General features: G+C 39.5%; 1 protein-coding gene across 1 annotated transcript in view; it reads right to left on the minus strand.

The window, feature by feature from the left end:
* The window catches only part of Tip60 (Histone acetyltransferase Tip60), a 49,445-nt gene extending 33,253 nt beyond the window's left edge, over positions 1 to 16,192 (minus strand). Inside the window, exons 1-5 of the mRNA XM_080270926.1 lie at positions 16,143 to 16,192; positions 11,687 to 11,744; positions 4,465 to 4,533; positions 3,259 to 3,425; positions 692 to 775 (exon numbers count right to left, since the gene is read on the minus strand). Coding sequence (XP_080127052.1) covers positions 692 to 775; positions 3,259 to 3,425; positions 4,465 to 4,533; positions 11,687 to 11,744; positions 16,143 to 16,181 — 417 coding nt within the window. The 5' untranslated portion in view covers positions 16,182 to 16,192. The remainder of the gene's footprint in view (positions 1 to 691; positions 776 to 3,258; positions 3,426 to 4,464; positions 4,534 to 11,686; positions 11,745 to 16,142) is intronic.
* Positions 16,193 to 22,112: the final 5,920 nt, after the last annotated feature.

Consider the following 22,112-nt stretch of genomic DNA (forward strand, 5'->3'; position numbering starts at 1 on the left):
AACAGCACAAAAAATAATGCAGAAAATAATAAACAAGTATAAACATTTATGCTAACTGCCTACGTTTTTTCACGTCATTGTACATTTGGTTATAGTATTGGTACTGATGGTATTCTATTCAATGTTATATTTATATATCCTTATAGAAAAATCAATTGCAAACAACTTGATACTAAAATGAATAATGTAGCACAAAAAATAAGGTCAGAAATATGAAAAGAATATAAACATTTGCGAGTAACTATGCGCTGCCTGGCAACCCTTGGGGTGTAGCAGGGCACACGCACGGGGCTTGCCAAAGTGTTAAGCCACGCAAAAGAGGGTTAAATTTACCCACCAATCCATCATCCACGCCTGTACTGCCCCATCAGGAGTAATGATACTTGTAGTTTTAAGAGGAAAAATGAAATTAACAATGGTAATAATCCGGTAATACAGTGCCAGTTTATGTAGTAGCCGTAGATATAGCACCAAGTTCATTTGAACATGAACCTAATGGACTTCAGGCTGATCTCTCCTCCTGCATGTCCACCATCCTCCTTTCAGAAGAAAGGGAGGGAGCTAAGGGATGTTTGTAAAACTGGGCAACAGGGTTGCCTGATTATATCTGCACCATCATGAGATGCCCACCTCCAGCACCAATTAATTATATATAATCATAAATAAAATAACAACAAAAACAATACCTCACCTCTCCATGGTCAAGCTTCCTCCTTTTGAGCTTCTGTTGTTTCTGCTGGAGTGCAGCGAGGACTGAGGGTCCCGTGATGGGGTCCTGCCGCCACGTGGGAGTCAACAGAAGAGTTACTCACACACAAAACACCATCACTGCCACTCCACACAAATACATAAATGTGCACTCACTAACAGTACAGGATTATACAGCAAGCCATATTTCTTCAAATCCTTAAGATAATTCCATTTAGGAGACTTTATTCTGACTGCTGTCTGAGGATTTTATTCAGCTGAAACAAGTCCCTTGCACATGATACCGGTAGTTCATAACTTCATTCTGGTTAGTGTCATTAGATTTATCTATTACAAGACAGCCACCTGGTGGCAAATGTATGTGAAACCTCATTCTGCATGCCTACTATTTCCCCCAAATTTACTGTGTCAACAGAATCAGCACAAAAAAAAAGAGAGCCAAGATTTTTTAAATTTAGCTAACGGGGAGAAGAATATCAAAAATTTTCCCCAAAGTCCCGATTTTGGCACTTTAGAAATTTTTTCCCCTCAAGTACATGAATGACATAAAAGCAAAGCATGATTACAAATTGACTACAGTAAACATCATCAGACATACTGGTACACATTTTTTCTGTGCCACATAAACTGAACTTCCATGCAAATGACTTTCTGGATACGGTAGGTATTTTCTTATGCCGCACAAACTGAATTCATGCAAATAAGACTCACGCAAAATGAGGTCATAATGTATCATATTTTACTTTCTGGTTCTGAACAGCTCATCCTCTTTACAAAGACCATAATGAGAGAAACTTGCTGTACACACCTAAACAATAATATTGTACACAGATGCTGGCACTCACAGAATTAAAATATAGAAATATTCACACTCAAGTTTGGGGCATTCATAAAGATCTTTTATAAACCCTGTACTAAGATAAGTGGTTCAAAATCCTTTCACTCAAGCCTTCCTAATCATAAGTAGCCTTAAGAACAAGACTTTTCAAGAGTCATTAAAACATATACCTTTAACTGTACTGGAACTACAGGTATTATGAATAAAGGACATCTTTTACTAAGGCGTATCATTATTGAGGTTAGGGAAACAAATGGTTCCATATAAGGCTGGAAAAGAGGACTAAGCCTATGAAGGCTACTTGGATACAATTACAAATTTAGCATTCATACTACATCGTAATGTTTTGGCAAATGTTCCCGGCTTCTGCTTAGCAATATACCGTTGTTTTCAGTTACACAGTGCTGTGCTCTTGACTATCAAATACTATTAGTTACTCTTACACAAACTAAAAATACACAAACTTTTACTCCAAAGACATGTAGCCTATGACATTTACATTACAACCAATCATGCTAAACATTCACAGATACCAAAACTCCACAACATGAGCCTTTTATACCTGATACGTATGAGTAGGAAAAGCCAGGAGCAAGAGTTGTGACCTGTGTCTCATGTAAGTACTGTATCAACATCATGCTAAACAGAAAAACCAATTGTTACGACATCTGAGGACAAAATGGAAATAGTAGGAGCTATGAAGTCCCACAGTTACAGGCATAACAAGGTGAAATATATAACAAATTACCAATTTCATGTTACTAGAATAACACAGTAAGCTCATCACAAGCATGATATACAAGCAGCTTTCCCAACATATCTTTTAATATATATATATATATATATATTTTTTTTACTTTTAAATCTGAGATAGCTACCAGTACCAATTCCAAGCACTCACACTGGTTCACAGTTTCATAATAGAAAAACTAACCAACCAACATCAAATTTACAACATTAATGCAGTCAACAGACATGCACACTTTTCTTAAGCAGAAATTAGGCAATAAACTCAGAAGACATACCTTAAAATACAATACTTACAAACATTCCAAGTCAAGGGTGACAGTGTTCATAAATTAAAAACTAAACAAAGAAACAATACTCTACCTAAATTATGGGATCTACTGGATGTTGTGGGGCTTACACAAGGGAGTGTGCAAGATGGTACAATAAATGTCAACAGCACAATAGGATACCTCCTGACAGGAGTTGCTGAGTGTGTGATTGGGACAGGATTAGCATGTACAGTATATACTGCTGAAAGACCTGATGGTCAGGGTGTGTGTTAGCACAGATTTAGTTATGGAAATGTACCAGCGATCTTAAGCAAGTATTGGTATATGCAGGGGCATATCTGAGTATATATAGGTAAACTGGAATAACAAGTCTTTGGATTAGTAAATTTGGAAAGCTAAGGGTACAATACGATAAGTGAGAACAACATAACCCATAATTCAGTCCTGCAGTCAACACAACATATTCAAATTTTACTAAATATGCCTACAAGAGTTTCTATAAATGTATCATAATGTTTAGATTCAGTTTTCATGTCTAAATAATAAGCACAGTACATATTTAAGACTACACTATCAAACAAAAATGTCTGTGCATGTGGCAATGACAGCGTTTAAACCTGAGAGATTTAGGTGTGATGCATGAGGAGCAAGTATAACTATACGAGGGTTGGAGTGCGTGCACCTGAAACTGACCGGTGTGAGTCCTGGGGATGAGGGACGAGAGTTGGTTGCTCCAGTGAGAGTCTTCTTGGGAGTATTGAGGCCAGTGGTGGTGGAGGAGGCAAGGTCACGCCGAGGGTACTGGATCTTACGGAGGTCCAGACGATCTTCCTCGACCCACTCATCAAGCCGCTTGTTGTCTGCAGAGATAAATATACATAAAATGAATATTTCACAACCACATAAGAAATCGGAGAACCGAAACATCATCATCAATTTCAGCTTTTCGTCTGTTCACCTGACAGCACTCCTGCACCCTGCTCTGTTTGGCACCAGCTCACTAATAACACTTCTACAGTAGATAGGAGGATACCATACACTACATTGTCCCACATCTTTCTAGGTCCATCTGTCCTTCGACAATCTGGCACAGCACCTCAGTAATTCTACTATTCCTCACCCAATTCCCCCTGGTCCATCTTCAGGACATGTTCATTCTTAATCTCAATCTTATTTCCTCTTTTATGATTTCCACTCCCAGCTGTCTTCTTAGTTCTTCTGATGTTATCCTGCCATCCAGTTTTACTCCACATATACATCAAATCATTCTTGTGTCACTTTATTTCAGTTTCATCATACTGTATCCCCTCTTACAACCCATCTTTCACTGCCATACACTGGGACACTCTTAATACAAGTGATATAACACTTCCCCTTTTCTGGGCAATGAGAACACTAGATATGTCAGGATGGGCAGCAATTTCTCTGAACCTTTTCCATCCATCTTGCACACAAGCAATGGCTCTCTGCTCAGCACCACCCCCTAAAATGAGGACATCACCAAGGTAGCAGAATTTGTCCACAACCACCAATGACACATTTAACACTACTAATCCATTGGTCTACCAAAGAAAGGCCTGGAGTCTAAATGGTGAGTGAATGAATATCTTGCCCACAGTTTTTATTTTTCCCTTATTATGTTTTCTGTTGTAATGCTTTCAGGACCCTACTTCATGAGGATGATGATGGTGATGATGATGATGATGATGATGATGATGATGATGATGATGATGATGAAGATGAAGATGATGATATGTTGGAGTCAAAGACAGTTTCTGTAAACCATAACTTTTCAGAGCAGGTAATCAACCTATGTAAATGGTGGCTTTACATGATAGAAAAATAGGTGATTGAGTGTAACATACATAACAACACAAAAATAAAAATAGGCCAACTTACAGTCAATATAGTGGACATAGAAGACCTTGCCGGCATCTGTATCCTTGATGCTGATGATCTCTGCTAACGCTGAAAAAAAAATCAATTGTTACTCTAGAATTTGCTTTCAGTTACGACATAAATACAATTAAGCAAAAGTTATGAAATCTCAGGTAAGAATCATTGAAGATAACTTTCTACACAAGACAAACTTTAACCTCTCTTGCTTAGCATATCTATTTTATTCTTGAAAACTCCTAACTACTGTACTACATTCAGCACTGGAGACATTTTTGCACTAAAGGGGTTAGAAACAGTTTCCATTAAGCCTTCACAATCAGTTGTTCCCCCCTAAGCTGAAAAATATTGTCTGTCTGTTAAAAGATCACTCATAAAAATGCCATAAAAAAGAAGGAAAGGAAAACATTTTACTTTAATTTCTGTTAAACCATCCACTCACTCAATGTAGTGCTGCTCTTGGGTGTCCACCCTTTCCTCTCCTCCATCCTTCTTTCTTTCCATCCTCTTCTGTCTTCCCTTCTTCATTCTTTCCTCATCCTCCTGCCTATGGGTGACTTTACACTCCCTCTTATGTCTTTCTTTCCTTCATTCTTTCCTCTTCCTTCTGCCTGTGGGTGACTCTACACTGAGTGACATGCCACATGGTTTCCTATGCACCAAGAAACCATTTACTATGCTAGATGGTAACCACATAACCAAATATTGATGCCTGGTGGCTAAGTGGGTAATTACGGTGCTCCAATCGGATTGAGCTGGTGAAGGTTTATATCCAAGGGATGGTTGGGGTTTACTGCTCATGTAATGCCACTCAGGGATGAGTGAGGATGGTCCCTCTCATCTCAAATGTCAGGACTTGCCGAGCCCCAGGCTCCAATGTTCCTCATGGGGCAATATAGGATTGGATGATGAATGAATGATGATGATAAATAAGTTTCATTTTTAATGTAAATACAGTGAATTACTGGACAGCTGAAGTGGTCATTGATGCTCAATGAGCCTTTTTCTATGAGATATATTACGTACTGTACAGCCATTTCACTTCTAACTAACCCCTAATTAATCCTACCTCAGTAACACTGCTCAAATGTCACCATTCTTTACTCCATGTGAAATATGAACACCCTACTATATACTGGTAATTCATTTCATACTAGCTGCCTGAAAGTAAATACAGCTGTCAAAACGTTAGTAAAACTGTCTGGCACAATACAGTACATTCATTATCATACTAGCTGCCTGAAAGTAATTACGGCTGTCAAAACATTAGTAAAACTGTCTGGCGCAATACATACTGTTATCATCAACTAACTTCTGTGAGTTAATATAATACTGTACTACTATTATAATGGTTAACTATCTATCTATCTATAGCCAGATGCCATACTCCCATAAGGAGCGGTCATTTGTCTTTGAGTTACAGTGGTTGTTTTATGGGAAGCGGCACTGCCTAAAACTCAGTGAGCAATCATTAATGTAGGGAAAATACAAGACCATCCACTCACTCGATGTAGCTGTGCTTTGGGTGTCTGCCCTTTCCTCTCGTCCTTCCTGCCTTTTCTGTCTTTCATTCCTTCATTCTTTCCACTTCCTTCTGCCTATGGATGACTATGAACTCTCTCTTCTGCCTTTCTTTCCTTCATTCTTTCCCCTTCCTTCTGCCTATGAGTGACTCTACACTGAGTGACAAGCCAAATGGTTTCCTGTACACAAAGAAACCACTTACCACACTGGGTGGTTCCGTAACCATATACTGTAATCAAATTATGGCGCCTGATGGTTTAGTGGGTAATTATGGCGGTCCAATCGGATTAAGCCTGTGTAGGTTTATACCCAAGGGATGGTTGGGTTTACTGCTCATGTAATACCACTCACAGATGAGTGATGCTGGTCACTCTCATCTTAAATGCCAGGACCAAATTGCCTAACCCCAGGCTCCTCCACTCTTCACGGGCCAACATAGGATTGGATGACAGATGGATGGATGGAAATTACAAGGCCTAAGCAAGCGTCAAAATTCAACACCACTAACATAAATTTTAAGACCAGGTTAATGAGGAGTTAAACTCTTTGGTCTGAGTATGGTATGTCTTTTTACCTTATTCTTGCTGTCAGACAATTTATAATCAGCTTTGGATACCAGCATGTTGTAAAGAGGACTAATGCAGGCTATATCTAACCCTACCAGCTCAAAGCTACTCCTAAGCTGAATACCACTTTATGAAGGTATCTACATTAAAATAAAGAGTACATCACTGCACTGAGGTGGTCAAGGACAGTGTTACAGGCACCTAGAAGAGGGGTCTATTGTACGCTATACCTTTTTTAATCTTACCTTGGCCCAAATTTTCATCCTTTTGCAGCTTACCTCACTTAGCTTAATGACAGAAAAGACAACACTACACCTCGACATCCTTTCTATAGCACTTTTTTTTTTGTGCGTGTGTGACAAGCAAGCTACTGTTACAATTCCACATACAAGATGGAGAGATGGCAATTTTAGGCCAAGTCAGTGTAAAAAGAGTGTAGTAATTTCCCACTTCTTCAAAATATTGGTACCATAACAAGTACACTCTTCTTCTGGCCTTCCTTGTTAGAACAGACTTTAGCTATATTGGCTCAATATTGCATTTGCAAGATAATACAGTAATTACTTTTTCTTATCCAAAAAAAAGTATCAAGTTAAACGAGATTATCCTGGGTAGCCATTACAAAATCATTCCAAGACTCCCTTTATATCTACTGGTAGTCAAACTTCATCATATTCCAAGGGCATAATCTTTTCTATTCTTGCTACTACCAGATGATTATATGCAGCCTATCAGACCCCCTGCTGGCAAAGCTAATAATGGCCATATCTAACTTCCCCAGCTCAAAAATCTATCTTAAGGCGAATAAAATCATTAACAGGCAGCAAAAATAAAATACAGTAAACTTACTTATATCCAAACTACAGTAAAACCTCGATATAATGGACTTCAGTAGTCCGGAATTCACTTTTATCGGACTCTTGGAGCTACCGGACCAAATTCCTATATATCAGAAAAAGTCCAATTAAGTCAGAAGCAGTCCAGATTGCCTGACCACATCAGCTATGTTCACCACAATAAGGTAAATAAAAGACATGTTTATCAGTGTACAGTACGGTATTATTATACCATTTCATTAATGTAGTGAAGTTATAACACAGTACAGTACTGCAATGGTAGCCAAAACAGTTTAAAAACCATTCATGCAATCCGGACTAATGTCTGATATTTCAGAAAAGTCCAGATTAGCAAGGGGAAGCCCGGATGTCGCTTTTATCAGAATTTCGCATTTTTCGGAATGGTTTGGGCCCCAATTAGTCCGTTATAGTGAGGTCTTGCTGTACTGTAACTTGGCCAAGAGCCGTTCAGATCCTCAAGTCTTCCCAATACTTGAAATTTTACCCACAATTACCCAGGAAAAAAAAAGCACCCTATGTAAGCCATCCTAAACACATTTTTCTTTTATTATAGCACGTAACATAGAAGTAAAAACGCAATATAACTCAATAAATAATATACAGCAGAGTACAAGAGGTTGGCCATTCTTTTGCTTGCCTGACATATATTCTTTCCTGAACATAATGACAGACACTTGCTAAAACCTACTCAAATCGATTTAGTTCTGCATTTTGGTGAGTTTTCCTAAGTTAAGTTCCATTAGGTTAAGTTACAATATACAAGTATTGTTCTGTTACGCTGGGTTAATAATTACGTCGGGGTTTTGTTTAGGTTCAGTTTGGCAAGGTTAGGCTATGGTTACTCTGAGTAAGTTTTGTTCTCTACCAATATGTTTCTGCTGGCCTAGCCATCATCAACTTTTTATAAAAATATTCTTTATTTTTTAAGCATTATTACTTTCCAAGGTTGTTTTGGAAGAGAGGCTCGGTTACATTATGCTGCTTTGCTAGGTTATATCAATCTTTGTGTTAAGTTTGATTACTATACTTCAGGTCTGGGTAAGTTTGGTCAGGCTTGGTTATGATTATTAAGGTTAGGCAAATAACAATAAGCCTTGGAATATCTGAGTCAGTTTTGTTAAGACTCTACCATTATGTTTCACTTGGCCTAGCCACCATCAATTTGTCACAATAACTCACACTGTTGTTTGAATGCCAGTACTGGCATACCCCGATATCCAGCAACCCAATAACCGAACACTCGCTACACCGAATAAAAGCAATTGGGGAACAGTCCCACAATCAAATGGCCTTTGATTCACTAGTCCAAACACTCCACTGCTCCCTAGGTTTGAAAAGCCCACATCCGAACGCAGATGTGGTGGTGTGCATTGCTCTCCCCATCCTCCCTCCACCCCCTTGCTTCTCCCCCCATCCCTCCTCCATCTCCCACCATGGTCAGTGCTGCCAGGTGTCTCACTCCCCATCCCCCCACCCTCCCCCACTCCCATGCTGCCCGCCTCAACTGCCTGGCCTGCACTCATTCACTCTCACAGTGTCTATTGCCCTGAACCATCTCAGCACCTCACCTCCCACCACTTTACCTTCCTGCATCACCACATGCTGCACCACCACCACCACAAATGCCATTCTAAAACGTCTAGGCAACAGCCTAGTAGGAAAATGTTGTCTTTTTTTACAGAGACTTAAGTGTTTTTCATGTCACCAATAAATAGCCATAATATGTTTGTACGTGATGTTTGTTGTCTCATTTTTTTGCAACAGTATTGTTTATGAAGATAATAACATTATCTATGGTGCTTTTGTGTCAGTCTCTATTGATTGAGGTATATGAGAGTTTGGGTTTGGGCCTGGAACACATCTTTGGCTTTTCTTCAATATCTTATGGGAAAACTGCTTCAATATCCGGCAACTCGGTGTCTGAACACTCCCACCAGTACACAACACCTCTGGATATCAGGGTATGTACCTTCCTAGGCTGTTTTGCAGGATATGGAGTCATCATGATAACCAAGGCCACACAAACTATGAAAATACAAACTCAGAGCTGGTAAACATAAGCACAGAGTGAATCTCAGAGTGACTATCCACATGCTGGCTAGTGAGCAGCAATTGACTAGGTGGCCCAATGACACCACCACCATAAGTTGTGTGGCACCCAGGCAAATGAAATGCATTAGCAATTTAAAATATAAAAAAAAATTATCATGACTGCTGCTCTCCATATACAGGACTAGTCTGGATACAGGGCATTCAGATATGAGGCAGTTTACTGTGTATATAAAATACTTCATCTGGCAAATTGAATTAACCCTCAAACCTCAGAGGTTTCCAAGAGAGTAAGATCATTACCCAAGGTTTGGGTTACTGTACCAGGAGGTTTCCTGGAGGTGAATACAATAAGTAGGCATTCACTAAAGTAATACAGATAAGACATTTCCAAAGAATTAAGAGGTAAGAGACTGCAGTGCCAAATTAGTGTAACAGAATTACCAGTACCTTAGATTCAGCTAGGGTGGGCTGTTGCCATACAGAAATGCAATAATTCCATTTTTACTAAATGAATCGATACTGTATTAACCATTCAATAAACTGAGATCTCAGTACAATGGCTTTCAGTATTTATGCAGGATGCTTTCCAAACTTCCTGTTTGGGTAACCCTGGAATTTTGACATGTGCCACAGTACGTGAAAAGAAAGAATATGACAGAGTAGATTTTTGCAGGCAGTATTTCAGGTTCAGATGGGAGGTAAAATCCTTGAAGGGGTGGGCAACTTTAAATATATGGGTTATATACTGTGCTGTACTATGTAACTATGGCAAAATGGATGGTGAGGTCAGGGAGATCATTTCATATGAGAAAAGTAACAGGAGAGATCAGTTATATTTTGAAAGGTAGGAGAGTTAGTATAGAGGCAAAAAGCACCCAGTGTGAAAATGTTTAACTGCCGAATTTCATATGGAATTGAAACCAGGGCAATGGGTGACAGAAAACTTTCTTGGTTGCAGACTATAAAAAGGACCTTTTTCAGATCAGCTGCAGGCATAAGGAGGTTAGATAATGTACATAATAGTTAATGAAATTTATGGACGTCGTGGAATGTAAGATACAGTATATTAGCGAGATGTGGAGCTACTGTGTGGATAAATGGAATACATTGTAAGGGAATGGATACATACAAATAATGCACATACAGGACGCCAAAGAAAGTCTGAAAATGAGATCAAGAGTAGGGCAGAAAAAGTAGACCTTATGTGGTATGGATGAAGAGAGTGATGGGAAGAGGACTGCCTGGGTGTAAGAGAGGCATGTGATGATAAAAAACCCAAGAGGTCTTTCTGTCACAACAATCCCCAGTTCGGGGGTTTCCAGGAGGGAGCAAAGCATCAGATTTTATGATAATGATGACTAACTCATAGTCTGGCATTCACGTAAACATCAATTAAAAAATTAGTAGCTTCATCATTCTAACAGAAGGTAAACAACATTGTCAAACTGTTGCATGAAGTGTCATACATTTAAGGTAAGTTCACTAAAAAAAAAAGTATATATACTGTATCTATCTATCTATCTATATATCTATCTATCTACAGTATCTATTGCCAGACGCCTTAATCCCGTATGGGGTGGCCACAAACAAATCGCCTCCATGTCACCCTGTCCCCCGCCATTTCACTGCCCTGCTCCCAACTCACACCCCCCTCTCTCATATACCTCTCCACTCCATCCCTCCATCTCATCCTTTTTATACAATATAGTAAATCTTCAAATATTTCATAGGCCCATTATACACTTGCTTATTATCCTGTATTTTTTATTATTACAGTATATTCCAATTTCTCCCTACAACTCTGTGTAACTACCTCAACCTCAAAACTGGTAAGCTTATAAAATAGTAGAACACCAGAAAATTCTTACTTTTCACATCATCTACAACTGGTACCAATAACTTTGCTAAAATAGGGTGTTTGTTTTATAAAAAGGAAAGAAAAAAAGTCAGGGTACCAACTACAGTACTGTTACTGTACATATACTAAAGTAATTATCTTGAATTTAAGCACCCAAATAGCATCTGAAATACTTCCACAAACAGGAACTACCAGAAATGAAGTTCTGCTTAAGAATATTTTAACACTACCACTTTTTCAAAGGTATAATGCATTCAAAACTACATTCATGTTTCTCTGGGTGAGTAGTATGATCATAAAATACACAAAACAAGAAACACAAAGGGAACCAAAAGGAATGATTGCCCTACTTGAGTATCCTGACTTACGCCAATCCTCGCCGTTGGTCATGAGAACTGGCAGCCGGCATCCTTCTGTCACACTTGACTGGCATTAAACATGAAAAAAGAAAAAAGAACAAAAACTGTATTAGACTATGCAATCCACTTAAGAAAGGCAAAGTATAGATTGCTTAAACCGCATTGGGTCATATATCTATCTATAGCCAGACACCATAATCCCTTAAGGGGTGGCCGTTTGTCTCAGTTAGTTGTTTTACAGGGAGGGGCACTAACCCTCCGCCAACCCATTTGCTGACACGTAGGGAAGAGGTATGGGTTGGTTATATGGTTAACACCCAGAGCTACTGTATAAATGGTTTCCTGGCTTACAGGAAACCATTTGACTTGTCACTCAAAGTAAATCCACCTAAAAAGGAAAGAAGAATAATAAGAAGTGACAGGTAAGATGGGAGAAATAAGATGCGAGGAGGGCAGACACAGAAAAAGAATGGTAAATGTGGAAGACGAGGTGGGCTACGGTACGCTACATCTTGTGAGCGGAGGATGGTCACCACAATCGACCACTACTGGTGATGAGGAAAAATCTGGAGAAATGGAACTGACGGCGATAGGGAGACTTTTCATCAGTAATGTGTGGTAAGGTTAACAAGATACTGTACTTATCAAAATACAGTAGTCTCACATTTGTCCGATATAATTCAGCCAAGAAACTGTCAGATAATGTATTTTTTTCAGATACCCCGTACTGAACTACCACACAGAACCCTCTACGGGGGGTATTATCCTTACAAAACCCTTTACAGGTTTCCCTTGTTATCAACAGGGATTATGTTCCTGAAATGGCCTTCACAACCGATTTTCTGATAGCCACCTTTATATATTCATTATACAATTATTACAAAACCACTCATATATTGTATTAAATAAAGAAGACTTACGTTATAAAAATTTAATTTCCTTTATACATATTCTACCACAAGCCTGTCTCATCTGCAATGAATGCTTGTTCAGTTATAGGGATTCAGAATATTGTTATTTAATAAAAGTGAAAGTGAGATGTGTAAAAGGAAAGGGACAGAGCCAAAAGCAGGTGACTGGGTACATAGGTTACATAATACAAACATGTCAGGCCAGCACTGCCTGTGTACATATTTACATTAGCATTATATTATCATATTTTCCACATAAGGATATAGGTCTGCATACACATGTCAGCACAGGAGCAAGGACATAAGATCCAGCAAAAGCTCTGGCACTGCAACCAAAGCCACAAATTCCATGACAAACTTTAATGCACACCAACACCGACAGCTTAATCTCTCTGCCTGAGGTGGAGCAGGCAGTAGCCTTTGTTTTGGCAGGCATTGTCAGTGGTGTGTGGGTGGTGGGGACCTGCGGACAGCTTGAAACATGCTGTTTCCATGCACACTGTTGGTTATTGCAGTAAAAAAATGGATAATGTATTGGTTTATTTTAGCCAAAGTTTTTGCTTTACTGGATAATGACATGTTGGGTAATGCAATGCGGAGTAAACGGGGGATTACTGACTGTACTGTACTGTGCTGTAATGGTATTGTGGTATGAATGCACAACTTCCTTTGGAGGAAGCAGCCTAGGTAGATAGATAGATACTGTATATACAGTACATACATATATACTGTATGAAGTACCACTGCGAGGTAATTTTAAAAAAGATACATACTCACCAAGTCCTTGTAGCTACAACTACTACACTACAGAAAACATTATGCAGTTTGCCGTACATACCGGTACTAATGTATGACCAACGTTAATATGACCATTTTTAATTTTTCAAGAAAAAATACTAAAAAATTCTTCCTGCATCTTGTTTTAGAAAGGCTGATTCCAAAACGCTCAAAACAAAATTATGGTACCAATTAATGATGAATTACCTTGTAGCTACTACAAGTATAATAGTACAGGGTATTTACACTTACAGTAGCCACTTATCACACCTTATGAAAGTTAAGTTTATGATATTTTGCAAATGAAATATCAATAAATTAAGAAGACACAGGGAAACTGCACTGATATACTATTATTTTGGCATTATTGCCGAAATAACAGTACAGTATATCAGAGAGGGGGTGCACTGCACCAAGCGTGTGGATGATGGTCACCCCCACCTACCACCAAATACAGTAAACCCTCTCTACAATGAACTTTGTTAAACAACTTTGGTTATAATCAACCACCTTGTCCCTCCCAAAGTTGTTTTATATACAGTAAAAATACATCTGTACTACGGTACCATATATCAAACCAAGGGTCGATATAGCACGGGGGCATGGCTGCCACACTGAATAAAAAGTGATTTTTTTTTTTTCTGTCAATTACTCACTGAAAACATATACAGTAATTTTGGTATGTGGCAAGTGTTAGGAGTTTAATGCTGTACGGTAGCGAGACCTGGACAGTAAAGGAGGAGGATATTCGTAGGCTTAAATGTACAGAAATAAAAATAGTTAGATGGCTGTATAATGAGTCCTTGAATGCAAAACCTGGGGGGGACAGATTTACAACTGAAGAGTTGAGAGGAAGGATGGGACTGGAGTATAATAGTGCTGTGATGAGGAGGGGCAGATTGAGATGGTTTGGGTATGTGGAGAGGATGGAGGGTAAGAACTGGGTGTGGAAAGTAAGAAGTGTGAATGTCATGGGTGGGATTGTGAAAGGTAGACCAAAAAAGACCTGGGACGAGGTCATATAGTATGACCTCAGGGATAAGGGGCTGAGTAGGGATGCTGCCAGAGACTGAGCAGTATGGAACACTGCCATTAGGTGAACAAGCCCATTGCATGCAAGATTGTCGGAGCCTTTATAAATGATACAGTACAATACAATCTACAAAGTATAAAGGTACATAGCATTAACCCATACAAAACTTAAATAAAACTGAATATGCATAATTCTGTAACTTGTCCACCGAGCACGATATAGTGTACATTGAACTTTGGGTCAATATAGCCGACCCTACCCAACACTGCCCATATCAAACTATCGGATATGTCATCAGCCTCCTCCCCCATGTGATATGAAACTGTGAGGGTTCACTGCAGTAATAACCATAATGGCAATAATAATAATAATAATAATAATAATAATAATAATAATATATAATAATCTATCTATCTATCTATTCCCAGATGCCATAATCCTGTAAGGGGTGGCCATTTGACTTTGAGTTAGTTGTTTTTTTGGGAGAGGCACTAACCCTCCACCAACCCACTTGACATGTATTGAGCACGTATGGTTTGGTTATATGGTTAGCACCCAGCATTGTAAATGGTTTCTTGGCTTACAGGAAACCATTTGGCTTGTCACTCAGTGTAAAGCCACCTGTAAAGGAAAGAAAAGCAATAAGAAGTGACAGGAAAGATGGGAGAAATAGGAAGAGAGGAGGGCAGGCACAGAAAAAGAATGATAAAGGCTAAGGAAGAAGTAGGCAGCACTACATCAAGTGAGTGGATGATGGTAGCCACCACCTACAAATAATAAAAATAATATTTTACCCTGATGGTGGTGGGGGAGGGGGGAGAAAATACATTTCTGCTAGAGATGACCATCAAACATTCGAAACACACAAAAACCCATCATATAAACCAGTTTTCAAAGAAAAAATAAAAGGTTGCTATAAAAAAAAAAAAAAAAAAAAAATCCTTCATAAACACCATATAGCAGTCCTCACATTTTTGATAATATGAAAAAGTATGATGTAACTGAATATCTGGAAAATGACCTTCAGTACAACATCTGCAGAAAAGTAAAACCGTCTACGGTATTACCAATGCTAACCTATGAAAAATAACAGAAAATCTTGTACAGGCTATGTTGGTGGGACATTTCAGAGGCTCAAGTCTCTACTAAACAACTGTAATTCTGATAATGTGTTCAATGGACAGGATATGAAACTGAGATTTGTTTCCACTCTGTTAACCATATAACCAAATTACAGTGCCTGGTGGTTTAGTGGGTAATTAAGGCACTCCAATCGGACTGAGTGGTGAAGGTTTATATCCAAGGAATGGTTGGGGTGTACTGCTCATGAAATGCCGCTCCGGGATAAGCGAGGCTGGTCACTCTCATCTTAAATGTCAGGACCAACTTGCCTAGCCCCGGGCTCCTACGTTCCTCACGGGGCAACGCAGGATTGGATGATGGATGGATGGATAATACCAGCAAATTCAATGTAACCTAGTCAGCCACGTACCATTGCCTAAGTTACTTAAAAACCTACTGAATATTGAGAGATAACTCAGGTGAACGTATTCCACCATACAAAACCTGCCATACCTTGTCAGGTCAGGTGTAAATGCTCTCAAGAAATGTAAATAATCTAAACTGCTATGAGTGACACCGGGCAAATAACATTTGATCATTCCTGTTGACTGGTGGTTTGCTTCCCATCATAACTATTTTGTCAGAACTGTTCAAATGGTACAAATGAGAAAGATCGACTTACAATAGGATCCAAAATTGCTGAGTTCGAATCCTCGGACATCTTCCAGCAAATTCATGAGCCGCATCACTAGACATAAACACGCCGCCAGCAGGCGTTCTTGTCCCCGGGACAGTCACACTTCGTTTTTATTATGGCTTTCTCCAAATAAAGCATGTCTGAAAGATTGCAGTTTGTAATAACACTTCCAATGCATACATAAGAACTACATATAAAATCCGTTTCCCTACGATAGTATCAGTACTTAATAATCGTATGACGAGATAGTCCATGGTCCACCTTTTCGAATGACATTAGTAAACATGGCAAATAATGAGTCTATATTCGTGGCTTCCAAGCAACGATTGCGGTATATTATAGATAAGTTACGCTATATTTAATCTGCGTTGTCAATATATGAAGTCTCACTTCGGGGGAGAGAAATCCCGCCCACTGAGTAACATTACCCATTTATAGGTTTGTAGATTGCTTTTTGACCACTGAAAAATATAAAAGAGTTATTTCCTCTATGAAAATAACGTGGGTATGCCTATATTTAGACCAAGGGACATTCCTTTGGTACAGTACATCTGAATTTTTAAATGGGGTAGAACATGAAAAGTATTTTGCACAGTTTTAAGGGCTATCTGATGATAAAAGGTTGCAAATTACACAGTCTAGAGTTGACAATCCATTAGCCATCATCATTTACAATCAAATTAAACTGAGGACAACCTCCAGATGGAATGACTTCAAGGCAGAAGTAACTGCTCAGTTTCATAATACCTCTAATACAGTACTGTATTATGGAAGCCTGGCAGGTAATTGAACAAGCAACATAAATTACTGAGGAAGTACAAGAACTTTTGTGAACGGATTAAATTGTACACTGCCGTCCCTATGCTCTGAATTTTTCAAAGAGTAATCCCCGATGCAGAAAAATGTATCTATAGTATCTGTTTAATGACAGACGCCTTAATCCCGTAAGGGGAGGCCACAAACAAATTGCCTGCTCATTGCCCTGTACCCCACCATTTCACTGCCCTCTCTCCAGATCACACCATCTCTCATATACCTGTCCACTCCATCCCTCCGTCTCATCCTCGCCCTCCCCCCCCCCCTCCACCTCACTCACACTCCTCGTTAGCCTCTCGCTTTCCATCCTCTTTATGTGGCTAAACAACCTCAATGTATTTTTCCTAATGATTTCTATCACATCCACACCACAACGCTCCTTCACTTCCTCATTGGTTATTCTGTCCCTCCATGTAACTCCACATGCTCCTGTCAAATAACTCATTTTCCACTGCCCTCATCATTGACTTGTGTCCTTCCAGCATACTAGACACCATCCCCTTAAGTGAATTTCTTAACAGCATTGAGGATGTGAGGAGGCTTGTATTACAATCAGACTGGGATGCTGTCAACAAGTGAGTGCAAAGAGAGACAACCTCACTGCTGCTGTCAAAGCCCACCAAGACATATTCTCAATCAAGATGGTTTTGACAAACTAGAGCAACAGTTCAACAACTGAATTCATCAGATGAAAACATTCAAACCTCTTTCAGAGAAAACTTACTGCATTACTACAGAAAGACCAACCAGAGACCAGCAGCCTGCAGCCCAAACCTGCTAAGAATGCTTATTCTGATGGTTTAAGAGTATGCTGTAGGAGAGGGTACGGATACTGTCTTGGTTGCTAATTCCAACAGTCCAACTGACTGTAAGATTTGGAAGATTCAAAGTCCCGCATTTCACTGTTTGTGAACCAGAGGTTATCCAATGCACTGGTCAATACTGGAAGTGAAGTAACTTGCTTCCAAGAAAGTGGTGTGTGAATTTACATAAGAAATTTCCCATAATTAAGAACCTGCCTCCAGTAACGGATAACTCAGACTCTAGTTTCTGCTCTAGGATCCTTGAACTTGAATGTTTTCAATGGGTACATACAATCAGTCCACAACTAGCATATCTAACACTGGTACTCCCTGACATCTTTCTTGAGACAGAGCCTTTTACTATGGATAGATGTTAGTGAAAGCCTTCCACAGAGTGAAGCAAGCAACAGGCCTGTAAGTGGGATGCTTTAGTGTACCCAATCAGGCACCTTTATCATTCAAAATCCTCATTAGGTGAGATTTTCCTGTCCTGGTAGGCAACTTATTAACTCCACCAACTGGGAGAGCTTGTAGTTAAACATTTGCAAACACGGTACTGTACTTGTATGTTCCCCATCCCGGTCAGTGAAGAACCCAACACAGCCTTGGAAATTTCATCTCAAACATTTTTAATCTGGCGACTCCCAGTTGTGTGTCAAAGTTTCTGTAAGTGGGAAATTTGCTTACCTTGTATCAGCTAGTGCCAGGGTGACATTGTACATAACCAGAAACTGTTACAGCCACCAATCTTGAAAATTTTAAGCAATCTTGTCTGGTAGCTAGTCTCTAATGATACGGTTCTTCAAACTGATAGCATTGCCTCTGCAGGTAGTAGAGAAATTTAATGAGACGCTTAAAAGGAAACAGCAGGACCACTTGAGCCTAAAACACAGCTGCAGCTTAAGACAATGCTAAAACAATACCATCAGCTGTTTAAAAAAAAAAAAAAAAAAAAGGGGAGAGTTCAAAGGGCCTCCTGTAAAGACAGGGATCAAAGACAACACCACAGTTAAAGATGCAGTGTATCACTACCCTGAGAAAGCTAAGGGGATTATTAGTAACATGCTTGATGAAATAGCAAATAAGGACATATGGAACCTTCCATGGTGGCTTGGCTATGCCAGAATGTATCTGTCAGTAAGCCAGATGAATCAAGAGGATATGTCTGGCTTACAAACAAGTAAACATTTGATTGGAGGTGGACTTGTAACCACTTCCAAAACTTGAAGGGCCTGTAGAAAAAAAACAGCTGGTCAGAAATGTTATGCATCATTAGATTTGAAAGGTTGTCCAAGGAAGACGATGCCAGTAGCAACTTAACCATTTTTACTGACAGCATAATCACATGGTAGTTTTGACTATTTGCCTTTTGGTTTGAATTGCATTCCTGTTACATTTTCCAGGGTCACGAGACTCTTAACACCCCAATTGCTTAGGGAAAGATTGGTGAGAAATTATCTAGATGATGTCATCATGTGTGTTCTTTCTTTGGAGAATTAATGCAGCATCCAGGTACACACTTCCACCACCTACATCAAGCAGGAGTGAATTCAGCAACATAAAACAGTATGGTATCTAGCTCACAGACACGTAATAATTTCTAGGCTACATACTAAGGAAGGGCGCATCCTCTGTCTAAAAAATACTAGGGCCATAAATCAAATGTAATCCATGATAATTATAAATGATGTTAGGAGATTCTTGGGTATGTGTGGATTTTAAGGGGAAATATCCACAACTTTGCAGGAATGATGTCCCCCCCACCCACTCTCCAAAAAAGTACCTGCCCAAAGCACTTCTCCATATGATACTTTTGCCTTGCCTCAATTGTCTGAAATACTTATCTATAGGACACAATTGCCTCACCTTTGTTGTCTTTCAGTTTTTAGTTTTAGAAACCACTTACCTTGCTTTAGTGTAGTATGCTGGGTCTTAGTGCCATTGAGATTTATTTTGCTTATAAAAGTTCCAACATGCTTGCATGTGTTGGCCTTGGTCACCTAATGGCAGCTCTCCATGCTGCTCGATCTCTGGCAGCCTCCCTATTCAGTCCCTCATCCCTGAAGTCACACTATGACCTTGTCCCAGGTCTTTCGGCCCGCCTCTTGCAAACCCACTCCCAACATTTACACTTCTGACTTTCTGCACCCATCCCCCAGCCATCTCAATCTACCCCTCCTTATCACAACACCAATACACTCCAGTACCATCCTTCCTCTAAACTCTCCCATAATAAACCTAGCCCCTCCAGGCCTTGCATTCAAGGATGCACTACACATCCACCTAATCATTGTCACCGCTGCATGTTTGAGCCTACAAATATCCTCTTCCTTAACTGCTAAGGTCTCGCCACCACAAAGCATTAAACTCCTGAGACATGGTGCAAACAAAGATCCCCCAGCTCGGAGGGGGAGCCCTATCATGTCAGGAGAGACAACATTTCCCCGAACTTCCTCCAAGCACTCTCTATTCCAGCCACAAACCCAGCTACAGTCCCACCTCCAGCACACAATATGTCCCTCATGTAACAAAACTCAAGACTCACCAGCAAGATGAATCCTCTCATGTCCTCCACATGCTCCCACCCAACACACAAAATCAGCATTATCTTACAGTCTACCCCAATACCACTACTGTACATCTCTTATGCACCAGCTCATTTTTCAGGGAGTTATTTTAAATTTAACTGTGGTGCCAATGAGAAGATACTGTTTTCTTTTGAATGGACTTTATGTAAATTTACAACTAGTACCTAGATTCTGAGAGATACAATGTTCTCCTTTTCTTGTATCTGCATGATGGCTTATTCACATACAGTGCTCATAGTCTCTTTTCTGTACTGATACTCTTTTGGAGACAGGTTACATTTACAGGCTGTTGGCATTTTGATGGCCTGCTGGGACACAGACTGACTCAGTAATCCTCAGAAAAGGAACTGTTTAGTTCCACTTAGACTGAGACTGACTCAGTAATCCTCAGAAAAGGAACTGTTCAGTTCCACTTAGACTGAGACTTTTGTATCACAGAGACAGGTGTACAGGTAAAAAATGATGGTATATTGCATTATTATACTTTTAAACCATACTATATCATATAGTTATACTCTTATACCATAGTTTTATACTGCTAAGAATGTACAGTTCTATGAATTATATTAAATGCCTTGAATCACACAGTTATCCACGGGAGTTGTTTTTCATGCCCTAAAATGTAGGTATGCTTCTCCTGGGCTTAATTAAAATGTCTGATGGGAGCCAGAATAAAATGGAAATAAAGATGTTATCTGACTGAAAAGACTAGGATTAGAGAAAGGGTTACAGACTTTATCATCATCATCATCTGGACCTCCTTTCCTGCCCTAGGGCACGGCGAGTAGCAACATCCAGACTTTAAGTAGAAAAAATCAATACAGTGCAAACTGTAATACACTTGAGGGGGCTACAGCATCAGGTAATTGTATTGGTAGCTCCTTGGGAAGACATTAACTTCTCCCAGATGATGATGATGTCCACAGTGGCTGCCTACATACCTGAAACAGAAGAGTAATGTAACAGATTTGAGGTCTGCTGCTACCACCAGTTTCTTCACGTGAAAGTGATCCATTCCTTTTTGTACGCAAAGCGAGGAGCACGATTGTGGGATGATGATAAAGTAGTCTGTATGGGAGTTACAATAGGGCAAATGGTCTAAAGGAATCTCCTTGATGTTTCATGTTGTTAAGTGGTAGAACCCTATCTTCAGGAATGTGGTCTTGTTCTTCCTCAGGAATTGTTGAGATGGTCACCAGTATAAAGACTTCTGGTGAAGGATGGGAGTTGTGGGTTGTGCATGAGTCTAAAACATTCACCAGTTCTCATGCCACTGGAATAGTTGTGGAGAACAAGGTGCTGTGTAGGACCTGCTCAGTCATGAATGGTGGAGTGTTTGCCTTTGTATTCAAAATCCAGTGGTAGTGAGGATGCTAGCTTCTATATCTGTATCTTGGTAAATCACCAGTTTTGAAAAGTGCACCATGATGACTTGTCTCAATCTAAGTCCCTACTTCTCATTTTCTTTCTGTTCCTTAACTGCTGGTATATATAACTCAGCTTGAGCCTAAGTTGGGGGGTGGGCAAGACATAAAGGATTTGTATCTGTTATGGGAAAAATAAAAACAAATTAGACTGTGGTAAATTAAGTATTGATTGGTCATAGACAAATTCAACAGTGCTAATGTCAATACACACTAGACAAAGGCACTGCTGAATCCTCAGTAATGCTTAAACTTAATAATAAATAATACTAATACTTAAACAAGAATAAATAAAAATTAAAACATTTCTTTGAACCCCCAGTA

This window comes from Coenobita brevimanus, chromosome 5 (assembly GCF_032717465.1).
Source record: "Coenobita brevimanus isolate Jiangsu-jjx chromosome 5, ASM3271746v2, whole genome shotgun sequence".
Lineage (NCBI taxonomy): Eukaryota > Metazoa > Arthropoda > Malacostraca > Decapoda > Coenobitidae > Coenobita > Coenobita brevimanus.